The following is a 25,275-nucleotide window of genomic DNA, read 5'->3' as shown; positions in this document are numbered from 1 at the left end:
CTTTGATCCTTTCTGGTCTTGCTTTTAAGAATTTTTTTTTATTGAGACCAGAACTATGTTTAGTCTAGTGCTAATTATTCCCCACAACTGAGCAAGACTTTTTTGTGAGTACACCGCCTAATAAATTATGAGCTTTTTCTAGTCTGGCAAAACTATACACTGTTCTTGGCCCTGTTGGAGCTCTGAGTACTGTTCCCTATAATTCAGTGGTCCTTTAGAGGAGCAGTTTGCTCCAGGGAAACATTTGGTAATGTCTGAGGACATTTTTTATTGTCATAGCTAGGGGTGCTACTGGTATTTAATGGATAGAGGCTAGGAATGCTGCTAAACAACCTAGGATAGCCCCCAACAAAAAGGAATTTTTCCATCTAAAATGTCAGTGATGCCAACTGACACTGAACAACTCTGCTATAACCCTTCCAAATCGTTCCTTCTCTGGCCTTCAGTAGTCCCCTCACATGCATGTGCTGGTCAGTGCTCTGATGAATTCTCAAGAAGGACGCTCTACAGATCTGCAGATTTCTTTCCCATGCAACTCCTTTTCTCCAGCACTTTGTCCTGCAAATTCTTAACATCTGTTCTACCAAATTTCAGCTCTCACTCTCTCTCACTCTCTTTTTGGCCACACCTTGCTGCATATGGGATCTCAGTTTCCCAACCGGGAATGGAACAGGGCCCCTGCATTGGAAGCACAGAGTCTTAACTGCTGCACCCCTACAGAAGTCCCTCAGCGCTGTCTCTGTAGCTTAGGAAGTCAGCTAAGCTCTTGCTGGGCACCTCCTTCCTGTGCTACAGCCTAGAGACTCTTTCAAGGCAGTGAGCAAGGGTAATCAAGGACTCACCTGTTTCTCTCCCTTTCTCAAAGCTCACCATCCTTCACTTCTTCATGCCGTATCTTGAAAGCTTTGTTTCAGGTATCTTGTCTGCTTTATTGTTGTTGCTCTTTTATGTTTAGGCCATGCTGTTTTATGTTGTGGCATGTGGGATCTTAGTTCTTCCATCAGGGGTTGAACCTACACCCCTTGCTTTGGGAGCATGGAATCTTAACCACGAGACTGCAAGGGTAGCCCCTGTTGCTGTTTTAGACAGAAGGGTAAATGTAGTTCTGGTTACTCCATGTCGGCTGGAAGCAGAAGTTGACTTCTTATTTATTACTGCTATCAAATAGTCTCTTTCTCTCCTGTCTTGTGTCAAGAAAGCAACTTTTCTTGTTTCTAATCTTCTCAACCACTAATTATGTGCTATATTTATTTCTGTATCTTCTCAGTAAGCACCACTTTTGTTATTCACGATACACTCCCTATATTTTTCAGTTTGGTTTGTGTTTTAATTTTGTGTCTCAAACATGAGATTCACTTGTGTTCTTCTATTTGAAACTGTAAGCTCATATTTTAGTTGTGCTTGAATTTAGCATTATTTTAAAAATCACCATAACATGATTTTATTTTTGTACTTATTCCAATTCTTTGATTTATAAATTTGTCTCAGGAAGCAAAATTTCCTCTGAAATGAACAATAGCAATTGATTTCATCTTGTGTTCAATTAACAGTAACCTAGCTATTCAATAAAGGAAACATTTTGAAGTTCTTGTGGTGGGCAAAGTTGTATTTACTGTTGGATTAACATAACTGGTAATAAATCATAAATACTAGCTTATTAGGGGAAATATGAGTCATGAATAATAAAAGGAAAAATCTTGGTATTGTAGACAAACAATTTAATTTGTATCATTAACCTCAAATGTGTTGGGATAAATGAGCATTTCTCTAAAATCTGCTCATCCCTTTGGGGGAGCTTCTCCAAACTATTATTAAGTGAGGAGCCAGTCTATGCAGAAGATATTCAGGGAAATATTCAGGAATTTGTAATCCTTACAGATAGTAAATAACAATGGAAGCAAGAGTGGGTTTGACCAAAAGGTTGCTTAATCCTTTGGGTTTGGACATTTGTTTCTATTTCAGTTGCTATATCAACATATAAGCTTATAGAATTTTAAACACACAGATGATTTTGTCACCAGCCTGAGAGATTCTAATCATTGGCAGCAAGGGTTTAAAAAATATAGGAGACTACCCAGAGGGATGGTACGGGGCAGCGGGGGGGGGGTGTTCAGGATGGGGAACACGTGTATACCTGTGGTGGATTCATGTTGATGTATGGCAAAACCAATACAATATTGTAAAGTAATTAACCTCCAATTAAAATAAATAAATTTATATTAAAAAATAAAACAGAAGACAATAGTAAATAAAATATGAATGCATCACTTGTAAACAAAATATAGGAAGTCCAGTTAAAATCAGATTACTTCCTAAAGATACAATTTTATAATACTTCTTTGGAGTTAGGAACACATAATGATACAATGTGATAATGTCCTGCCTTCTGTGGCCAAGTTTCAAATAATGTTGAAATAATGTATCTAAAATAGAAGATTTGATACCTAGAGTCCCTAAATCAGGACCACCTGCCCATTGATTGAATCTTTCAAATACTTTGCAAGATACTGAGGAAAAGCAAACAGCCAAGTAATGATATTTTGCTTAAGGCCAACTGTGTTTTTCAGAGCAGTGCTATGTGTAGTAACTGAGTGGTTTTTCAAGGTGCTCATGAAAATTAACCAGATCAGTTTGATATTGTCATATACTTGCCAATATATAGCCAGTTCAACCAAATAATTTTGGTCCCCTTTCTCTCTAATAGTTTTCCTACCTTTTCAAAGCTCCCACCCACTGATGAAGCAAAGGTCCTGTTCATTAACCTCTTTATGCTGACTATGCGCACAGTGACCCTCTTCCTTGGGTAGGACTGTGCAATTGCCTTCAAAGTGCTTTAACAATTTAGTGCCACTTAAGCAGCGGCATTTTTTTAACCTTCTCATCTTCAGCTTTGAGTACTGGAGATAATGCAGAAAACTGCCTTTTGAAGTTATATTGAACTCACTGACTTCCATCAGAAGCGTATCAGTAGTTGCAAACGTTACAGTGTAAATTAAATCCTTGAAGAGTCTGAGCCATTTGCAGCACTGGAAAGCGAGATGCTAAGGATTTTTTATTGCTTGGAATCCCTAAGCTCGAAATGTCTTTGTCTTTGATGTGTATTTGAATACTCTCTTGATTTTCCATGGCACTCTAAAATTGCTTCACAAAAGAAAAGTCAGATATTTAGTGCTGGAGATATTCTATAAAACTCAAGAATACCTAAAATTATCTAGTACTAATTTATTAATGTTTAATTAGAATTGATTTATAACCTGGGTAGCATTGCTACAAGGATGCATCTTTGCCACTGTTGATAAATGTTCATATTACTACTTTGAAGAACTTACCAATTTTTTATTTATCTGATTTGGGAGACTGAAAAAAAATTGTATCATGGACTATATAGTAAAGAAAATACTTTTACATTCAAAGATCCAAAGGGACAAAGAAAAAGATAGAATGGAAACACGTATGGTCTAATTTAGACATTGGCAATTTTTCTCTATAAAGGGCCAGACGGCAAATACTTTCGACTTTATGGGGTCATCGGATCTCTGTGTTAGTTTCCTAGGGTTCCAGTAACAAAATATCCCAAATCTGGTGGCTTAAACCAACAGAAATTCATTCTTTTGATTCTAGAGGCAAGAGGTATGGAGTTGAGGTGTTAGAAGGGTCATGCTCCCTCTGAGATTCTAGGGAGAATCTGTTCCATGCATCTGTCTGGCTTCTGCTGGTTGCTGGCAGCCCTTGGCATCACTAGGCTTGTTTCAGTCTCTGCCTCCATCCTCACCTGGCCTCCTTTCTCATTTGTTTATAATTCTTTGTATCCAAATGCCCCTCTTCTCTCCGTATAAAGAAAACAGTCATTGAAGTTGGAGCCCATGTGAATTTAGTATGACCTCATTCTAACTCTATTATAACTATTAATACAAAGACTGTATTTCTAGATAAGGTCACATTCACAGGTACCAGGGGCTAGGACTTGAGCATATATTTTGGGGGAACCGTGATTTAATTCACTACAGTCTCTGTTGCAGTCACTCAATTATGTATTTTCAGCAGGAACACAGTCCAGAAGAATACATAAACAAACATATGTGCTGCGTTCCAGTAAAACTTTATTTACAAAAACAGGTCATGGGTCAGATTTGGTCAAGGGACTAGTTTTCCAATGCCTCATCTAACTAATTGAAACAAACTGCAGCAGAGAAAGAAGCTAGTTTTTCCTGGCATTAGTTTATTTTTAAAGTATAAAAATGCATTTATATTTGTATAAATAGCAATGTGTATACATGCTCAATCACTCAGTTGTGCTTACCCTTTGTGACCCCATGGACTGCAGCCCGCCAGATTTCCTCTGTCCATGGAATTCTCCAGCAAGAATATTGGAGTGAGTTGTCATTTCCTACTGGAGATCTTCCTTACCCCAGGGTCAAACCTGCATCTCCTGCGTCTCCGGCAGGTTCTTTAGCACTGCACCACGTGGCAAGTCCTATATATGGCGATACTTATTTTTAAAAAGCTGTCAATTTAGGGCAAGAGATGGAACCTTTATGATGACTTCAAATCCCCAAATTCTATTACCAAAGATGCTTAAGTTACAATTTTTTCTGGTCAATGAAATGCTTTTTGATGATCGTACAGTTATGAGAGTCTACGTAAACCTTTCCTCCAAAGAGAGCAAGACTGTTTTGGAAACAAGATTTTCCTTTAACTCAGGGATATTTATTCACTGCATTACAAAAAAATGTATCTGTTTCCCTCACTATGCATGTGTTCCCTAAGGGCAGGGACGTTGTTTGATTCAGTGGTATGTTCTCAGCGTATTAGTGATTCAATAAATATTTATCTAAAGTAACTTTTATTTGTTGGAATAACAAGAGTGAGTTGGTGGGTTGCTGTTTTAATCCTATTGTGTAAAAATACTCCTGTCACCATACCTTGAAATTATTTATTGTCTTAAATAGAAAGGAAAGCTACATTAAGGGAAATCCAATTTCTATTAAAAGCTATTGGAAGGATTGGTAAAGAGAAAAATGGAGTAATGAATCAGCAGGGGTCAGTAAAAAACATTCATCTTTTTAAATCAGAAGGGGTCAGTGAAAAAATATTCATCTTTTTATAATAGAATTCATCAAAAAGAAGACAAAGGTAGGGATGTCAAGATACATTTCAACAACCAAGCTAAAATATTAGCAACTCCTTTTAAGCACCCAGCTCAAATCATAGCAGAGACATATGAAACCCCATGTGGGGTAGCTGTCAGTATGGGAAGGGTGGGATTTAGTTCAGTTGGAGAGATGGCAGGAGGAATATCCAAATTTTTCACGCAGAGGCTCTGGAACTTTGGGGTCATTCCAGCTCAGAGTTTTCCCCATCTCCTCATCACTGGATAGAAGGCAGAAGTGAGAAAGTGAAAAGTATTAGGAGTTGTAATTTCGCTCAGAAGGAATTAAGACTTGTTGACAGTCAGTGCAGATGTCAGCTGAGCCACTGTCAGTGAATCAGAGTTAGCTATGAGACTCCATGTTGGAAGCACAAGAAAGAGCAGGGTAATGTACATCCTCATGGCTGAGGTTGAAGAGGCAGAGACTGCTGGGAGAAGGGCTTTATAAGTGGAAGAAAGTAGCTATATATGAGTCCCAGCACTAAGGACATGGAACCCCAGAGAAAGACCGGGGCCACTGGGACTCAACTGTTTCAAGTTGATTATGGAATTAGTCAAGTATAAAGTGAGTTTAGCAAAGGAGTGGGGGTAGGGAAAGGCCTGAAAGCTGAAGACAAGGCCTTTGTGGACCTTCAGATTAAAAGGAGAGACAAAATGAGAAAGAATAAAGACAAGGGAGGACCGATTAAAATGTGGATCAGCCCTGGGCCACTCTCCCTCTCCTGGGCTCACATCTCCAGGGACAGAGGCTTTTCTGGCTACCTTAACCCCTGTCAGGAAATTCAAGAAAGAGTAGGTAGGCAAAGAAACACTATTCACCTTGCTTCTTCTGACTCATTCTTGCTACTGGCCCTTGCAAGAAACTACCCCATCAAATTAGCTACTCAAATTGCCTTAAATATCAAGATAGTGCTGCTTCAGTCCATTTTCTCAAGAGGAAATGCTTTTGAAGGAGAGGAATAGGAGAGAAGGGTCCACTTTTGCCACCAGTCAAGACATGTAGGTCCTTAACACATGATACCTATGCCCTTTGAAGGAAATGTCTGTTAAAAAATAAAATATAAAATATATGTTCAGTGCACTTAACAAAGTTTTACTTCTAAGAAGTTCCCAATTTTCTCTTGCTCTTTAAAAAAAGATTAAAGAAATAAAAGTAGTTTTGTTTTTTTTTGTTAAGAAACTTTTTTCGTGAATAAAGAAAATGAGACAGGAGAAAACTTTTCCATTGCGAAAAATTTAGAAAACATTGAGGCCAGTTTTTAGCTAGCTTCTGGATCAAGATTCAAGCTTGAGCTTACTGTGTGTGTGTGTGTGTGTGTGTGTGTGTGTGTGTGTGTGTGTGATTAAGGTGATGGAGAAGGAAATGGCAACCCACTCCAGTATTCTTGCCTGGAGAATCCCATGGACTGAGGAGCCTGGTGGGCTGCTGTCCATGGGGTGGGAAGAGTCAGATACGACTTAGCCACTAGATCATCATTAAGGTGAAGATTCGATCTAGTAGCTTCAACAAGGATTCATAACACTCATTACCAGAAGGTGCGCCTCACCCCCAGTGAGACAGGACACCTTAAACTGATTTCACCAGTGTTCATTTCTTGGGGAAAGTGAGTTTCCACCATGTGCAATAACATCCTTCCCTCCCACCATTCTCCAGGTTAAGAAGGCCGTCGGGTTTTAGATGAATATAATGCTGACAGAGGATAAGATGGTTGGATGGCATCACCAACTCAATGGACACGAGTTTGAGTAAGCTCGGGAGCTGGTGATGGACAGGGAAGCCTGGTGTGCTGCAGTCCATGGGGTCGCAAAGAGTTGGACGCGACTGAGTGACTGAACTGAGCTGATGCTGACATCATGCCAACCTTTTATCTCCACAGGCAGACCACTGAGGATGGACCCCTGAGCCGACCCGGCCACAGCCAGGACTGATGTGCCCCGGGAAGGAATGAAGTATGGATGTGAAGGAACGGCGGCCCTACTGCTCGCTGACCAAGAACCGCCGGGAGAAGGAGCGGCGCTATACCAACTCCTCGGCGGACAACGAGGAGTGCCGGGTTCCCACGCAGAAGTCTTACAGCTCCAGCGAGACCCTGAAAGCCTTTGATCACGATTCCTCACGGCTGCTTTACGGAAACAGAGTAAAGGATTTGGTTCACAGAGAAGCGGATGAGTTCTCCAGACAAGGTAGGCAGGTCCTTGTCCAAGTGAAACGGCGGGCACGCTTAGTTCGCCGCTAACTTGCTGGTGTCAGGATGCCATGATTATTTTCTTAGATTGACGTTGTAGCGTCTGATTCAGACTTTGAGAGTTAGGTGATCCCAGAGTCTTCCGCATTAGAGGTGGAAAGCCACCCGTGGGCGTATGGAACCCCAGACACAAGTCCTTCCCGCACACAGTCAGAGTGTTGGAGCACAACTTCCAGGCTCAGGAAGATGCTCACAGTGTTTTTCTAGTTAGAGTTGGTGTAAGAACAGAACTGTCGGTGAGGAAACCCATCTTTATTCTTCCTCCGGATCACCTCCTGATCCATCCTGCCCAGCTGTTTCTGACTGTTTATAGGAGAACCTGCTTCACAAGAGTTCCATTTTCTTGCTCAAAGGCAATCTAGGGCATTAAGGTTAAAACATCCTAGTTTCCCATAATATAATCTGTTATGGTTTGATCATTCACATTTATTTGTTGAACATTTTTACACTCTTGTTTTCTGCCTGCGTGTTCAACCAGTTAAAGAGTGACTGCTGTAACTTGACCTCACAATCCTAACCTTTCTGATATCCACCCATTAAAGACAGTAGCTTCTTTAAAGTTAAGTGTTAGTTGCTCAGTTGTGTCTGATTCTATGCAACCCCATGGGCTGTAGCCCACCAGGCTCCTCTGTCCATGGAATTCTCCAGGCAAGAATACTGGAGTGGGCTGCCATTTCTGAGCAGGGAAATCTTCCTGACCCATGGAACAAACCTGGGTCTCCTGCACTGCAGGCAGATTCTTTACCATCTGAACCCGGGAAGTGTACATAGAGACATTTTGTTTCTTCTACCATAGTCTTGAGATATGTGCAACATTACTACTAATAAAATCTCCTTGCTCCTGCATTGTACATTTAGCCATAGCTTAGTGTCACTTAGCAAATTGCATTAAGAAATGAGGAAAAATAAACTTCAAAATAAAGAATATATTCATTCTTTTCCAGTCACCTTACAGAAAGTGTGACTCAGTCTGATCCTGAGCAGGAACAAATTTCAGAAAAAAGTAATACTGCAACAAATCATTAAAAAATTTGAAAATTTTCCACTTTTTTTTTTTTCTTCTCTGCATTGTGGAAAGAGCCATCCTAACTAGATTGAAATAGCGTTCCCTCACCTAAAACCAGTTTATGTCAAGAAGACTTATCTGATTTACCAAAGGGAGATTTTCCCCCCACTTAACTTCCTTACTAAGTTTTGTTTCCCCCCACCTGCCTTACTAATTACATGTATCAAATTGCATGACAGAGGGCAAAATTGTTTAACAGTTTTAATCCAGTTTTTAAAGGAAATATGGAACACATATTTGAGATAGGTACTCTTGCAAAATTAAGGGTCTTGAGCTTGTTGTCCAATGGGCGAGTATTCTAAACCCGATTTTTTGTTTCATGTTGTCTATACAGCTACTGTAGATTATCAGGGTATATTTTTCACCAATTGCAAAAATAGGAGGTACTGTAGACATGCAGGCAATGGGAGCCTGGTGAAGTCTTGCCTTTTATAACAAAAATAACTGTAGTGACCTATAGGGGGAAAAAATACCTTGTGGAATACTATTAGAGAAAAAAGCTGCACATGTGGCATTATGCACCCAGGAAACACATCCCCACCCCAAGTAACCATTTAGTTTTGGCAGAGAGGAGGATGCTTAACAGGTTAAAAATAGTGAGCCGCAATTTTCACCTCCCAGGCAGCGTTAATCCAGTGCAGACTGTTAATGACACGGTGAGACCATCTGTGGAAACCCTGGAACCTTAGACTTAGGGGACCAGGCAGTCCTATTGCCCGGCTCCTTGCCAGCCAAGGGCTAGAGCGGGAAGGGGCCGGAGGAAAGAGACAGAGAGGCAGGCAGCTGACAGAGGCCTCCTGTCAGGAGAGACTGAGGGGAGTAGTGCGAGGAGGGTTAAGAGAAGTGAAAGGAAAAGCGAAAGTGCAGCGTGTGCTGGTGCTACAGCGCACTCGACATGTTCATAAATCAGATCGTATGAAAAACATAAATGGAATGCATCGCTATTTATAGCCGAGGCGTGCTGACTCCTTACCTCGCTGCCGTCTATGTGCTGGGAGGTGTGTGCACCGTCACTGAAGTCTCCCAGCACCCTGGGAGGTGGGGCCTGAGGGCAGGATCCTTTCACAAGTTGAGACAGTCAAGCCTGGAGCACTGAGATCCCATGGTCAGTGAGGGCCCCGCAGGGACTTGAACCCAGGTGCTACCTCCAGTGCTCAGGCTTCTAACCTCTGTGCATTTGAAAGCAGAAAGCAGGCAATCTAGTGTCATCCTTGCCTTGAAGTTTCGTGCAGTCAATTTTAGCCAGTATTGATGGTACTGAAAGGAGGAGACTGAAGACATCATGGATGGATGTGAGAGTTGGACTGTGAAGAAGACTGAGCGCCGAAGATTTGATGCTTTTGAACTGTGGTGTTGGAGAAGACTCTTGAGAGTCCTTTGGACTGCCAGGAGATCCAACCAGTCCATCCTAAAGGAGATCAGTCCTGGGTGTTCTTTAGAAGGAATGATACTAAAGCTGAAACTCCAATACTTTGGCCACCTCTGTGAAGAGCTGACTCATTGGAAAAAACTCTGATGCTGGGAGGGATTGGGGGCAGGAGGAGAAGGAGATGACCGAGGATGAGATGGCTGGATGGCATCACCGACTCAATGGATGTGAATCTGAATGAACTCTGGGAGTTGCTGATGGACAGGGAGGCCTGGCGTGCTGCGATTCACGGGGTCGCAAAGAGTCAGACACGCCTGAGTGACTGAACTGAACTGAACTGAACGTGATTTTGTGACTGGGTGGATGAGGATGGGGTGGGGGAGAGAACTATTGCAAATGCTGTTTCTTTCCTGTGGTTTGATACGGGAGTGTTTGTAGCAGGAAGGGTAGATGAGGAAAGGAACAAGTCAAATCTGCTCTCAGATTATGTGTTTCCCGAGCAAGAGTAATGAAACCTCCTCCCCAGCTTTCATTTTCTTTGAACCTGACAAATGTCAGTTTTTCCTCCCTGACTATTACGCTGTGGGATTAATTATTTAATTGACAAAATGTGCTTCCTGCCACAGCTCTTGACATCATACACATAATAAAAATGAAAGATTAAAAATATTAATAGTAGCCAAAAATCATTGAATCCCTTCCAAAGAATTATGCTAATTGAGCTCGTCTGTGGAGTTCTAAAACATCTTGTCCGTCCAAACCCACTTCTTTGAATGATCCGGGAAAATGTGCCTTCAGCTGGAGGAAGGGATAAAGAGAGAACCCACCCCCACCCCCGGAGGCTCAGTGGTAAAGAATTCGTCTTGCCAGTGCAGAAGATGCAGGTTAGATCCCTGGGTTGGGAAGACCCCCGGGAGAAGGAAATGGCAACTCACTCCAGTATTCTTGCCTGGGAAATCCATGGACAGAGGAGCCTGGCAGGCTACAGAGTCAGATATGACTTAGCAACTAAAAAACAACAACAACCCATTAATTCAATTACATAGAAAAATCAAATCTAAAAATACAGTAATTTTAATCAACTATTTAAAAAAACAGAAATAGAATTTCCTTGTTTTTATCAACCAATTTTATGGTCAATTCTCAAACTTGGTTTTAATCATTTTTATGGCTTTACTGACTTCCAGGTGACTATTTAAGTTATATGTTCTATTTAGATACTGTAAAGCTGAGAATGGCTTCCTTTTCACAGTAAAGTGTAATTTGACTGGATCTTACACAGATCTCTTTCTGTCTCTCCTTTTGAATCTTTCCATGTGGTTTATTGGGTGATGGAAAGAGTTGTCCTTTTAGCAGCTGTGGAGCTCACTGTAGGTGTGTTGGAGTTCAGCTAATAGTGGGTTCTTTGGCATCTTGGATACTATTTTCTTTGATTCATCTTTGAAGGGAATTTATCCCATCAGATGTGAGACACATTTCTTATGAAACAGCTGCATAAGATCATCCCCAGTTTTTAGAGAAGTGATAAAATATCTTCTTTTCAGCACTATGTACATTGCCTGTAATGTTCTTGACCACACGAGAAGGCTCATCAATCCAACGGGAATGTTGGCCCTGAAGGTGAATTTTGAAAGGAGGTGACATCTGGAAATGGGAACACTTTTTTGTTCCACAGAACTATAAGCCTGAAAAAAAAGAAAAAGAAAAGAAAAACACCTCTGAGATAATCTTAACCCAAAGTAGTTATCTGTTAGTCAGGCATCAGGTTTGAGGTTATGAATCTCAGGATTTTAAAATGAAAAGATTACCATTTACTCTTCTGTTATACAGTGTCAGTGGGAAGGAAGGCTATCTGTTCTTATATCTGAAAAGCAGGCAGAATTATGTCTGTGGTTGTACCACACCTGAAATCAAAATAGAGAATCCACTTATACTGTTAGGAAGGGAAGGATAGAGGTAGATGGACAGACCAACACTCTCTGACTTCTGAGAGTGGCTCACATGCTTTCCTGACCACTCGCTTCTGGCCCCGGAAACTTTCCACTCTCCTCACTGCTGCTTCAGGATTTGCCTTCTCTTCCTGCTCATCATCAGCAGTCCCTGGCTTCCACGGACATGACCTCTCACCTCGAAGCATGGCGGGTCCAAGGCCAGTAGGTAGGTCCCACAAGCCCAGAAGCCTCCCGCTGCCCTTCCTTGGAGGCTTGCATCCTGAGTCCCAGTCCATCTTTTGTATAAGATTCCAGATGCTAGCCCCTTCTATTACCACAGAACGCTCTTCCGTGAAACAAAAGGACATTAGAGGAGCAGTGTGAGTCGGCCTGTAAATGTGCATCCAGGATTCTGGAATAAGGGTGGCTTGAATGGTGCCTCATCCTCCCATCTCCAGCCAACTCTTTACCTCCCCTGAGCTGAGCAATGATATGGGTGCAGATGAGATCTAGAACCTTCTTCAGGTCCTGATGGTCAGAGCTGATGCAGGTGCTTTCGTTGTGGGGCCAGATGAAAGCTCCAAAGGGGGTGCAGCAGTTTCAACAAACTGAGAACGTAAAGACAACCCAATGGGAAATGGCTTGAAGAGACAGTTCACAGAAGAGCAAATCCAAGTGGTCAGTGAGCATATGAAGAAGTCATCAGTTTTCTTATTAGTCTGAGAAAGGCAGTAGCCCATCCTGAGTCCCCCACCTTTCAGGTCCCAAATGATGATGATAGAGTAAATGTGAAATGTACAAGAACCACTATAAGGGAAACCTTTAAAAAAGACTAGAAATAAAACTCCTTCCCTATCAGCAAAATCCAATAGCTGGAAGAAACTAGTACGGAAATTAAGTGGTCCAAAAATCTCATCCAAAGAGAAAGGGGAGAAACAGTTACAGAATAGAGCTTTAGCGGAGGGAATAATTTGCATTCTTGCGTTCATGCAAGAATGCTATCTTGCATTCATGTAATAATGAAAAATAAGTATTTGAATATGAATGTCAGGAAAGGGAAGATAGTCATTAGTGAAATGAAGAAAAGCACAATAGACTTACCTAATTAGCAGGGGGAAAAGAAATGAATAGCAGTCTGATCACTTGAGCAAAAATAGCTCCAAGGAAAAAGAGGAAACGAGTAAAATCAGGAAAAACCATAAAACAAGATGGAAAAAGGGAACTCTATATATGACATATTACATGAAATGAAAATACACTGAATTTTTATAGAAACTATCCAGTTGATTTATATGTGTTACTGGTACTTATATGAAACAGACTTGAGAGGGTAACAAGTGGTTGAGAATGGAGAGATACATATAATGAGATATTAGGTAAATACAAACAAATAAAGTAGGAATGGCAGTATTAATATCGGGAAAGGTGGAATTGACAATTAAGAATACTAAACAGGATAAAGAGGACCAGTAAGTAAAAGATAAGAGACAAGAGGATGGACATTCTTAAATGCATACATTAAACAATATAGTAGCTACATTTACAAAGCAAAAGCTTTTGGGAGAAAGAAGGTTATTAAAACATACTTACTATGGACTACTGTAGTTCACCTTCTTCAGAAACAGATCTAAAAAGACCAGCAAAAAGAAACTTACTATGTTTCTTTATTATGTACCTTAGAAAGATGTGAGATATCTGGGAACAAAAGAAACCAAAAGAAAATGGGAAGAAGTAGATGATCATGATAAATTAGAGGCAAACAAAAAGTTGATTATTTAAAAAGGCAAAGAAACCAGAAAGCATCTGATGGTCCTGGTTACAGAATAACGAGATCAAAAATAAGGAGAGACACTGAAGACATTGTAACAACTAAAAGGATCTGCTCCAAACAACGCATTTTTTTAAATCGAGAGAAATTTATTTTTTCTTAATAAAATATGATCAACCCCAAGTTATTTCAAAACAGGGAGAAAACTCGTCAGAATGGATCATCTCAGACGAGACTAGAAAGGTGATCAAAAGGGCGTCATTAAAAAGCACCAGATAGCTTCCTGTGGGTTCCCTGGTGGCTCGGTCCGTAAAGAGCCTGCCTGCAATGCCGGAGACCTGGGTTCAGTGCCTGCGTTGAGAAGATCCCCTGGAGAAGGAAATGGCAACCCACTCTCGCATTCTTGCCTGGAGAATTCCGCGGACAGAGGAGCCTAGCTAGCTACAGTCCACGGGTTCACTGAGTCACTGAGTGACTCACTTTTACCAGCTAGGTTCCTAGCTGAGTTTTATGTAATCTTCAAACTACAGGCAAGTGTAAAGTTAAGAAAGTTATTCAACACCAAAAAAAGAAAGAAAACAAAGATGAAGAGCACTCAAATTCATATTGTGATATTGACACACTTAATAACAAAACTTGATTAACTTAGTACAAAAAGAAGCTATCTAGACCAAAATTGCTTCTCAATATGTACCTAAAAATTCTAAATATTTGTCTGTAAGAATCTAGAGATGAATAAAAGGATAATAGTCTGGACTAGGTTAATAACCAAGTGGTTACTAATCCTTGGTGGTGATGCAAGGATTTTTTTCAATGTTAGGAAATCTATTAACATAATTAGATTAATAAATCAATGTAGAAAATCATGATCTTATCACTAGATGATGAAGTGGTTTGGGGTAAAAATTTTTAAGTTATTCCTTCTTAAAGTAAAGCTCACTAAGCAAACAAGAAGGAAAAACACATAAATATGTTAGTTGTATAGGATAATCTATCAAAAAAATTGAACAACATTTTAAAGGGTAAGGTCCTAGGACCATTTCCATTAAAGTCAGTAACACAAGAAAGGCTCATCTACCATCACAATTACTATGCAAAATTGTTTAGACTTTTTAGCAATTGTATAAGAAAAGAAAATGAAACAATTGTTATATATTTTGGAAAACATTGAAACTAGCACTTTTGTTGAATACATGATTGACTTTGTATGTGCAAAAACCATTTGAAATAAAAAACATTAAATATTTGAAGCAAGTTGGTACTTGGGTAAATAGAAGATAAATACATAGACCTCACTGGTAGTGTATGTAGCATGATAGTTAAGAGCATAGATTCTGGATCTAGATGATATGGGTTTCAGACCCACATCTTTCATTCATTAATTGCATGGCAAGTTACCCAGTTTTGGCCAAGTAACTTGCTTAAATGAATTACTTAATTTCTCTGTACTTCAGTTTTCTTCTATGCAGATTGTGCTTTAGCTTTCAATCTATAGCTTATTGAGGATGAAATGAGTTAATATATATAAACTACTTATTAATAGAATAATTGCCTGATGTATGTTATATACCACTTCTAAATATTTATTAAACAATCATTGGCTAAATTTGGAAGTCAGAAAAAATGTCTTACCGCAATGTCAACAAACACTATAAAGTTCTTTGGAATAAATTTTACAAGAGTTGTATGGGACCTAATAAGAGCAGATCCATAAATATTATTGTGAGACATAAAACAAGATCTGACTGAATGGAAAGAGAGTCAGTGTTTTCAAATGGGAAGATAGACATCATAAAAATATCAATTCAACCAAAATAAATGCATAGAAGTCAAGGCTTATGTTTAATTTGAAAATGTGATCTTAAAATTTGTCTGGAAAAATAAATGTCAAAAATAGCCAAAAATATATTCAAAAGTGAGAATAAAATGCCCTTACCATACATTTAAAAAAATTCTAGGAAGCCATGTAATCACATTTATAAGATACTGGCATAAATAAAAACAAGTTGATCAGTGAAGTAGACTAAAATTTCAGAAATAGATCCTAGTATATAGGGAAATTTAGCATAAAACAAAAAATGGCTTTTCTATTCAGTGTAATTTGATAAATGGTGCTGGCACAACTGGCTATCCATCTGGAAGAATATAAAATTGGACCCATATCTTTCAGCATATTCAAAAATAAATTAAGATGGATTAAAGACAAATGTAAAAAATAAAGCAGTAAGAATTCTAGAAGTTCATTTGAGAGACTGAATAAAGTAGGAATTACTTGATCCATTAGTAGCAGAAAGCTTCAAAAACAATGATTTAAACACCTAACCGAATTATTTTCCAACAAAGCAAGAAGTCCAAAGGTAGATTGTCCAGGGTTCGAAGATGCCATCAAGGACCCAGATTATTCCTGCCTTTTTTTTTTTTTTTGCTCAGTCATCCTTCGCATGTGGCCTTTGTCCCACAGATCCCCAGATATTTGCTGCATTTTCATATTCCTGTTGAAATAGAATAAAAGCCAAGATGAGAAGCACTTCTCTCCATTGGACTATTTCTTTTTACTCCCCAGAGACATCTTCCTGCATCTCTTTTTTCAGAACTTGTTATACTTGGCTACACTTAGCTGCATGAGAAGAGGGAACATTTACTATTTTTGCCTTCCAGCTTCTATAACAGAGGCAGGCAAGGAAAAAGTGGTTGTGAATCTATACAGCCTGCCCCAGGGACTTTGTGTACATCCCGAGGATAGAGGAGACCATTCTAATAGAAATTAAAAGTGCAGAAGAAAAGCCTTATATGATTATTTTTTATTTAAAATCTTGCATATAAAATATAAATAAAAGTAAAAATACCACGAACAAAATTATCATGTTGGGAAATATATTTTTAATCTATGTGACAGATAAAAGGTATACACACATATATATGATATACGAAGAGTAACTTTGCAAATTGAAAACAGAAAGACAATCCAAAGGGAAATGGCTTGAATAGACAATTCACAGAAGACCAAATTCAAGTGGTCAGTGAACATATGAAGAGGTCATCGGTTTTCCTATTAGTCTGAGAAGGGCAGTAGCTCATCCCGCTTCCCCCCTGCACAATTCGTGTCCTGCTCCACTCATTGAGCATTCATGAACCAGGTGACCACCAGTGATTTGCTCAGGACATTCCTCCCAGCTTGGTAAGCAGGAAATGAATGGGAGAAGCAACAATTCCTATTTGGAATTCTGAACACATTGTTTTTTTCAAAAAGGTAGGCTTGTATATTGAAGTCACACACTGGAGTGTTCTTCTATCTAGATGACTTAATATACTTGCATGTTTTATCTGGGTTTCCTCTGTATTGTTTTCATGGAAAAGTATATACTGATCCATTATCAACTTCTAAAGGTACTACATTGATTCCTAAAGCAAGAATGTGCTGTACAACTGAAGTTTTGGCTTAGGAAGAAAGTTAAAAAAAACAAATTAGTTTGTATTTCAGTGGGGTTATGAAAGGAAACCGGCCAGTTTAAATCATCAAAGATCAAAGGCAAAGATCATCCTTATCTTGGAACCATAGGAGTGGAGAGGGAAAACCACCTTCCTAGACAGGCAGACACTGTTGCTTATGTTCACTCTGTCCTGATGGCTGGTTTTCAATTCAGGATGAATTCCAGGCATGGTACAAGCATGGCACAGTTTCTGATTTTGTTTCAGTTCAGTTCAGTCATTCAGTCGTGTCCAACTCTTTGTGACCACATGAATCGCAGCATGCCAGGCCTCCCTGTCCATCACCAACTCCCGGAGTTCACTCAGACTCATGTCCATCGAGTCAGTGATGCCATCCAGCCATCTCATCCTCGGTCGTCCTCTTCTCCTCCTGCCCCCAATCCCTCCCAGCATCAGAGTCTTTTCCAATGAGTCAACTCTTCGCATGAGGTGGCCAAACTACTGGAGATTCAGCTTTAGCATCATTCCTTCCAAAGAAATCCCAGGGCTGATCGCCTTCAGAATGGACTGGTTGGATCTCCTTGCAGTCCAAGGGACTCTCAAGAGTCTTCTCCAACACCACAGTTCAAAAGCATCAATTCTTCAGCGCTCAGCCTTCTTCACAGTCCAACTCTCACATCCATACATGACCACAGGAAAAACCATAGCCTAGACTAGACGGACCTCAGTTGGCAAAGTAATGTCCCTGCTTTTGAATATGCTATCTAGATTGGTCATAACTTTTCTTCCAAGGAGTAAGCGTCTTTTAATTTCATGGCGGCAATCACCATCTGCAGTGATTTTGTAGCCCCCCAAAAATAAAGTCTGTCACTGTTTCCACTGTTTCCCCATCTATTTGCCATGAAGTGATGGGACCAGATGCCATGATCTTCATTTTCTGAATGTTGAGCTTTAAGCCAACTTTTTCACTCTTCTCTTTCACTTTCATCAAGAGGCCTTTTAGTTCCTCTTCACTTTCTGCCATAAGGGTGGTGTCATCTGCATATCTGAGGTTATTGATATTTCACCCAGCAATCTTGATTCCAGCTTGTGTTTCTTCCAGTCCAGCATTTCTCATGATGTCCTCTGCATAGAAGTTAAATAAGCAGGGTGACAATATGCAGCCTTGACGTACTCCTTTCCCTATTTGGAACCAGTCTGTTGTTCCATGTCCAGTTCTAACTGTTGCTTCCTGACCTGCATACAGATTTGTCAAGAGGCAGGTCAGGTGGTCTGGGATTCCCATCTCTTTCAGAATTTTCCACAGTTTATTGTGATCCACACAGTCAAAGGCTTTGGCACAGTCAATAAAGCAGAGATAGATGTTTTTCTGGAACTCTCTTGCTTTTTCCATGATCTAGCGGATGTTGGCTATTTGATCTCTGGTTCCTCTGCCTTTTCTAAAACCAGCTTGAACATCAGGAAGTTCACAGTTCACGTATTGCTGAAGCCTGGCTTGGAGAATTTTGAGCATTACTTTACTAGCGTGTGAGATGAGTGCGCTTGTGCGGTAGTTTGAGCATTCTTTGGCATTGCCTTTCTTTGGGATTGGAATGAAAACTGACCTTTTCCAGTCCTGTGGCCACTGCTGAGTTTTCCAAATTTGCTGGCATATTGAGTGTAACACTTTCACAGCATCATCTTTCAGGATTTGAAATAGCTCAACTGGAATTCCGTCACCTCCACTAGCTTTGTTCGTAGTGATGCTTTCTAAGGCCCACTTGACTTCACATTCCAGGATGTCTGGCTCTAGATGAGTGATCACACCATCGTGATTATCTGGGTTGTGAAGATCTTTTTTGTATAGTTCTTCTGTGTATTCTTGCAACCTCTTCTTAATATCTTCTGCTTCTGTTTGGTCCATACCATTTCTGTCCTTTATCGAGCCCATCTTTGCATGAAATGTTCCCTTGGTATCTCTGATGTTCTTGAAGAGATCTCTAGTCTTTCCCATTCTGTTCTTTTCCTCTAATTCTTTGCATTGGTCGCTGAAGAAGGCTTTCTTATCTCTTCTTGCTATTCTTTGGAACTCTGCATTCAGTTGCTTATATCTTTCCTTTTCTCCTTTGCTTTCTGCTTCTCTTCTTTTCACAGCTATTTGTAAGGCCTCCCCAGACAGCCATTTTGCTTTTTTGCATTTCTTTTCCATGGGGATGGTCTTAAGTGATTTAGTTTAGGGATGAAATACAAACCAAATTTCCTGGTGTTAGAGGAAATTTTAACCCTATGATCCATACTTTTTTGGGGGGTTTCCCTGGTGACCCAGATAGGAAAGAATCTGCCTGTAATGCTGGAGACCCAGGTTCAATCCCTGGGTCAGGAAGATTGCTTGGAGAAGGAAATGGGAACCCACTCCAATATTCTTGCCTAGAGAATCCCATGGACAGAGGAGCCTGGCGGGCTACAGGGGTCCATGGGGTCGTGAAGAGTCAAACACGACTGAGCTAGTAACAAACATACACCCATGCTTTTACTAAGGTTTAACTCTTCCTTTTCCTCCTTCTTGGACTCATGACACTGTTCTCAGCTTTGTTTCATAGTCCGTTCTGTTGCCTTCTTTCTGTGTAACCTTATGGGTGGGAAATTTCTGAGATCCTCCAAGTCCGCTTTATAGATGAGGAAGACAGACAACTAGGCTTGTGAAAATGCTCGCTCAGTCAACAGCTGGTGAGTTCCAGAGCCAGAAATGGTTGCCGTTCGGTCACTGAGTCGTGTCTGACTCTTTGTGCACCCATGTCACCAGGTTTCCCTGTTCCTCACCATCTCCTGGAGTTTGCCCAAGTTCCTGTGCATTGAATTGGTGATGCCATCCAACCTCTCACCCTCTGTCACCCCTTCTGTCTTCCATCTTTCCCAGCATCACAGTCTTTTCTAATGAGTCAGCTCTTCACATTAGGTAGCCAAAGTATTGGAGCTTCAGCTATAGCATCAGTCCTTTCAAGGAGTATTCAGGGTTGATTTCCTTTGAGACTGACTGGTTTGATCTCCTTGCTTTCCAAGGGACTCTCAAGAGTCTTCTCCAGCGCCACAGTTCGAACTCTTCAGTGCTCTGCCTTCTTTATTGTCCAGCTCTCACATCCAGAGAGGTGGAAAGACCATAGACTTGACTACGTGGCCCTTTGTTGACAGAGTGACGTCTCTGCTTTTTAACACACTGTCTAAGTGTGTCCCAGCTCTCCTTCCAAGAAGCAATCATCTTCTGCGTTCACATCTGCGGTCACCATCCGCAGTGATTTTAGAGCTCAAGAAGAGGATATCTGTCACTGCTTCTATGTTTTCCCCTTCTGTTTGCGTGAAGTGAGGGGAGAGGATGCCATGATCTGTTTTTTTAAGATTGAGTTTTAAGCTAGCTTTTTCACTCTCCTCCTTTACCCTCATCAAGAGGCTCTTTAGCTCCTCTTCGCTTTCTGCCATTAGAGTGGTATCATCTGCATATCTGAGGTTGTTGATACTTCTCCTGGCAATCTTGATTCCAGCGTGTAACTCATCCACCCTGGCATTTCATGGGATGTGCTCTGTGTATAAGTTACATGAACAGGGTGACAATAAACAGCCTTGTTGTACTCCTTTCTCAATCATAAACCAGTCAGTTGTTCCATACAGTGTTCTAACTGTTGCTTCTTGATGCACGTACAGGTTTCTCAGGAGACAGCTAAGGTGGTCTGCTATTCCCATCTCTTTTAGTGTTTTCTGAGTTTTTTATGATCCACATAGTCAGAAGCTTTAGCGTAGTCAATGAAAGAGAGATAGACGTTTTTCTGGAATTCTCTTGCTTTCTTTATGATCAATCGAATGTTGGAAATTTGATCTCTGGTTCCTCTGCCTCTTTAAAATCTAACTTGAACATCTGGAAGTTGTCGGTTCATGTAATACTGAAGCCTAACTTGGAGGCTTTTACTTACTAGCATGGGAAATGAGTGCAATTGTCTTGTGATTTGAATATTCTTTAATACTTCCATTCTTGGGAACTGGGATGAGGACTGACCTTTTCCGGTCCTGTGGTCACTGCTGAGTTTTCCAAATTTGTTAACATATTGAATGCAGTACTCTAATAGCATCATCTTTGGGGATTTGAAATAGCTCTGCTGGAACCCTATCACCTCACTAGCTTTATTGGCAGCAGTGCTTCCTAAGGCCCACTTGACTTCATCCTCCACAGTGTCTGGCTTTGAGTGAGAGACTACACCATTGTGGTTATCCAGGTCATTCAGATCTTTTCTGTACAGTTCTTCTGTGTATCCTTTCCATCTCTTCTTGATCACTTCGGCATCTGCATCTATTAGGTTCTTTACCATTTCTGTCCTTTCTTGTGCCCACCTTTGGAAGAAATGTTCCTTTGATGTTTCCAGTTTCCTTAAAGAGATCTCTAGCCTTATCTTTTCTGTTTTGCAAGAAATAAGAGTCAAATCCTGTCGTGTTTCTGCTCTTCTCTTTCACCTTCTCACTTCCGTGAATAAACCAAACCATCCTAAGAAAACCATAGTAAAAGCTTTGAATATGCTTGAAACCTTGAAGTAAACACAGATAGGTTAGAGAGGCCATAAAAAGGACAAAACGTAAAAGAAAAAAAAATTGAATTTCATCAAAATCAAAGCTTCTACTTATGAAAAAATACCTTTCAGAAAATGAAAAGGCAAGCTGCATTTTACATATTTTTGCATATTTATATATATATGCATGTGACAAATATATGTACCATTATATATATGTATATTTGACATACGCATACATATATGCCCACATATATATGTTGTATATGTCAAATGAGTCATATCTAGAATATATAAAGAGCTCCTATAAATCAGTAACAAGATTATCAATGCAATTTAAAAATGGACAAAATTCGTATAGCAGAAACCATGCGGATGATACACAAATGTCTAATGAACACATGAGAAAGTGCTCAACATTATTAAGCCATCAGGGAAGTGAAAATTAAAACTACAGTGAAATACTACCACTCACCCACTAGAATGACTAAAATTAAGAAGATTCATAGCACTAAATATTGTTGAAGATGTGGAACAAATGAATTCTCATACATTGTTGATGGGAGTGTAAAAACTGGCAAGATTTGTTTAGAAACTGGCAATTTCTTATGTAAATTTAAAAATAATATCTTCCCTTTTTCCCAGCAATTCATTTCCTAAGTATTTACATAAAACAAATGAAACTTTATTTTCATAGTGACTTGATTCATAATGGGCCCAAACTAGAATGACCAAGTGAAATTATGTAACAAATTGTAGTATATTCATGCAATAGATGGATCTCCCTGGTATTTCAGCTGGTAAAGAATGTGCGTGCAACGCAGGAGACCCCAGTTCGATTCCTGGGTTGGGAAAATCCACTGGAGAAGGGATAGGCTACCCACTCCAGTATTCTTGGGCTTCCCTTGTGGCTCAGCTGGTAAAGGATCCACCTGCAATGCAGGAGACCTGGGTTCAATCCCTGGGTTGGGAAGATCCCCTGGAGAAGGGAAAGGCTATCCACTCCAGTATTCTGGCCTGGAGAATTCCATGGACTGTATAATCCATGGGATTGCAGTGTTGGACATGACTAAACTACTTTCACATGCAATAGGACACAGCTTGGTAATAACAAAAATGAATTACTGGTACAAGCAACAGTGAGGAAGAACCTCAGAAATATTCCATTAAGTGAAAGGATTCAGAGCAGATACTGCATGACTCTGTTTACATTAAGAGCAAGAATGAAAAGAAAACTCATCTGTAGCAAAAAGAAATCAGAACAGTGGTTGCCTGTGAAGATGGGGATTGACTGTATGGGATACAGGAAGGAAGATTTTGGCATGAGGGAGATGTGCCATATTTGGTTTGGGTTCATGGTAGATATATCTGTTAAAACTCACTGAAGTGTCCATTTGAAATTTGTGTACTTCGCTGCATGTAGAATTTACCTAAGCAGTGACAATTTTAAAATTGTTATTGTTGTTCAGTAGCTAAGTCTTGTCCAACTCTTTGTGACCACATGGACTATAGTACTCCAGGCCTCCCTGTCCATCACTATCTCCTGGGGTTCCCCAAGTTCATTCCATTGAATGGGTGATGCTATCCAACCATCTCATCCTCTGCCACCCTCTTCTCCTTTTGCCTTCAATCTCAAAACCCATAACTAGACATTTCAAACAACTGTAGTTGAATATGGAAAGTTTGGGGTTTGCTTTCTCCTTTCATCCTGCTTCAGCCATTTCATTTGATCCTGGGACTGTCATATTGTGTCCACTGAACCACAACCACAGTCCTCTTAAAACCCACCTCTGTTGCCAATCCACTGCAGTGTTTTGCTGAATAAAGACATTTTGATCATTAAGATTATAGCATTCCCAACCTATCCAGGCTTCCCCGGTAGCTCAGTCAGTAAAGAACCCACCTGCCAGTGCAGAAGACTCGGGTTTGCTCCCTCGGTTTGGAAGATCTCCTGGAGAAGGAAGTGGCAACCCACTCCAGTATTCTTGTCTGGAGAATCCCAGGGACAGAAGAGCCTGGTGGACTATTGTCCACAGGGTTGCAAAGAGCCACACATGACTGAGCGAGTAACACTAATCTGTAACACACTAACCTATCCAGGACTGTGCTGAGGGAGAAAATGAAGAGTTGGTAGTACATGGTTAGAACCATGCCTTTCAAATATTTTCATCCATTTCTAAATAGAAAAAAAAAAAAAAAAGCCCAACTTTAGTTCTTGGATACAGATTGCATTTTTGGACAGTTTTATTATTGGAATTCACTAAAATGATAAATAATTTAAAAGTATTTCCCCATATTGCATGTTCCAGATAGGTCAAAAGAATTAAATTCATATTTCTTTAATGTAGGTTATGGAAGATACACATATTATTTTAGAATATCACTAAAGCATGTAAAAGCAGTATTAATAACTCTGTTCATTGCAGTACTAATTGTGTGTCTCTCTGTACTATTTTATCCTGCTCTCAAAGTGAAAAGAAATACATCCATTTTTTCTTACTCTTCTTATTTTTATTTTGTTTATTTGTATTTTTTGCATTTTGAAAATCAATTAAACAGTCAAGCATGTTGGAAATTGTGAAAGAGGAGAATTTGAGAGCCAAGAGCAAAACGCTTTTAAAGACTGAGATTTCGTTTAGTCTTGGATGCCATTATAGTGAATAATGGGAACTGATCCTAGACTTCAAAAGAAATATGACCATATGGTCTTACCATTCAGCACTTAATGCTGCTATGAATTTCCAGTTCTACCCCAACTTTTCATTTCCCCAGTGTTCCCCCTCACCTCTGTCATCTTACAAAAACGAAAGGAATCTGAAACCCTTTTTCACATTTTCTGAAATACTTCCTGGTGCTGAGAAAAACCTTTTCTTTCTGAGAGTAGGGTTTCATAAAGAAAGACAAAAACCTGAAACATTCATCAGATCCCCTGGGCTAATTACTGCGTCTCCAAAGTTTTTTATTCCTTTTAAATATGAACTCCTTACAATGATTCGTTTAGAGATCAACATGATTAATCCTTCTCAGTCACTACAAATGTCAGCGGTGGGATTAAAGGATTTAGACGGCCATGTTTACTCAACCTTAAATTTCTATACTTAAGACATGAGTTAAATAGCTCTAGTTTATCATTGTTTCATGCGAATGTTTTCCTGTTTAGTTCCCTCCTTTAGCTCCCCTGCCTAACTGATTGTTAACTAATTTTGGCTCTTAAGTAGGTAAGTGCCTCTTTCAGGCTTGGCAACCAACCTGCTTTGTAGATTACCTGCCAGAAGGTGTGAGTAGATAGACATAGCTTATAGCCCTCCTCCGGACACAGTGGGGGTAATCCTCTCCCCCTGCCTCAGCCTTTATTGGTCTGATGTCCGGAGCCCCAGATTACTGCTAAACTTGTATCCGGTTCCTTGCCACGTTGCCAATTTTGGATCCACATTGTGAGTCAACATGGTGCCGCTTCAGTCACAATTATTAAACACCTGCTGCTTCATGCCAAACCGCACACTTATTTATACCAGCACCTACTGCAATCTGATTATCAGATACTAGCAGATATGTTGTGGGCGTATTATCATTCATCGTTGGGTCTTGAGTTGTTCTAAAGAAATAATTACTAAGTGAAAAATAAAAGGCAAATTCATTTTCAGAACACTTTTGAGAAAAAAAAAATTAAGTTTACAGTTATCAACCTCATTCCAAATGGTTGCTAATGTCAGAATTGCACTGTTTTGCATTGAGAATCTAAATCCTTCATGGTACATGCTAAGATGCTCTTTCTTTGTAAGTCAGCA

The 25,275-nt window shown here is 40.0% G+C and overlaps 1 protein-coding gene across 1 annotated transcript in view; it reads left to right on the top strand.

Annotated features, from left to right (window-relative positions):
- TENM3 (teneurin transmembrane protein 3) overlaps positions 7,032-25,275 on the top strand; it is a 454,641-nt gene continuing 436,397 nt past the window's right edge. Inside the window, exon 1 of the mRNA XM_018042106.1 lies at positions 7,032-7,333. Coding sequence (XP_017897595.1) covers positions 7,102-7,333 — 232 coding nt within the window. The 5' untranslated portion in view covers positions 7,032-7,101. The remainder of the gene's footprint in view (positions 7,334-25,275) is intronic.

This window comes from Capra hircus, chromosome 27, assembly GCF_001704415.2.
Source record: "Capra hircus breed San Clemente chromosome 27, ASM170441v1, whole genome shotgun sequence".
Lineage (NCBI taxonomy): Eukaryota > Metazoa > Chordata > Mammalia > Artiodactyla > Bovidae > Capra > Capra hircus.
This window is presented reverse-complemented; position numbering and strand designations above follow the sequence as displayed.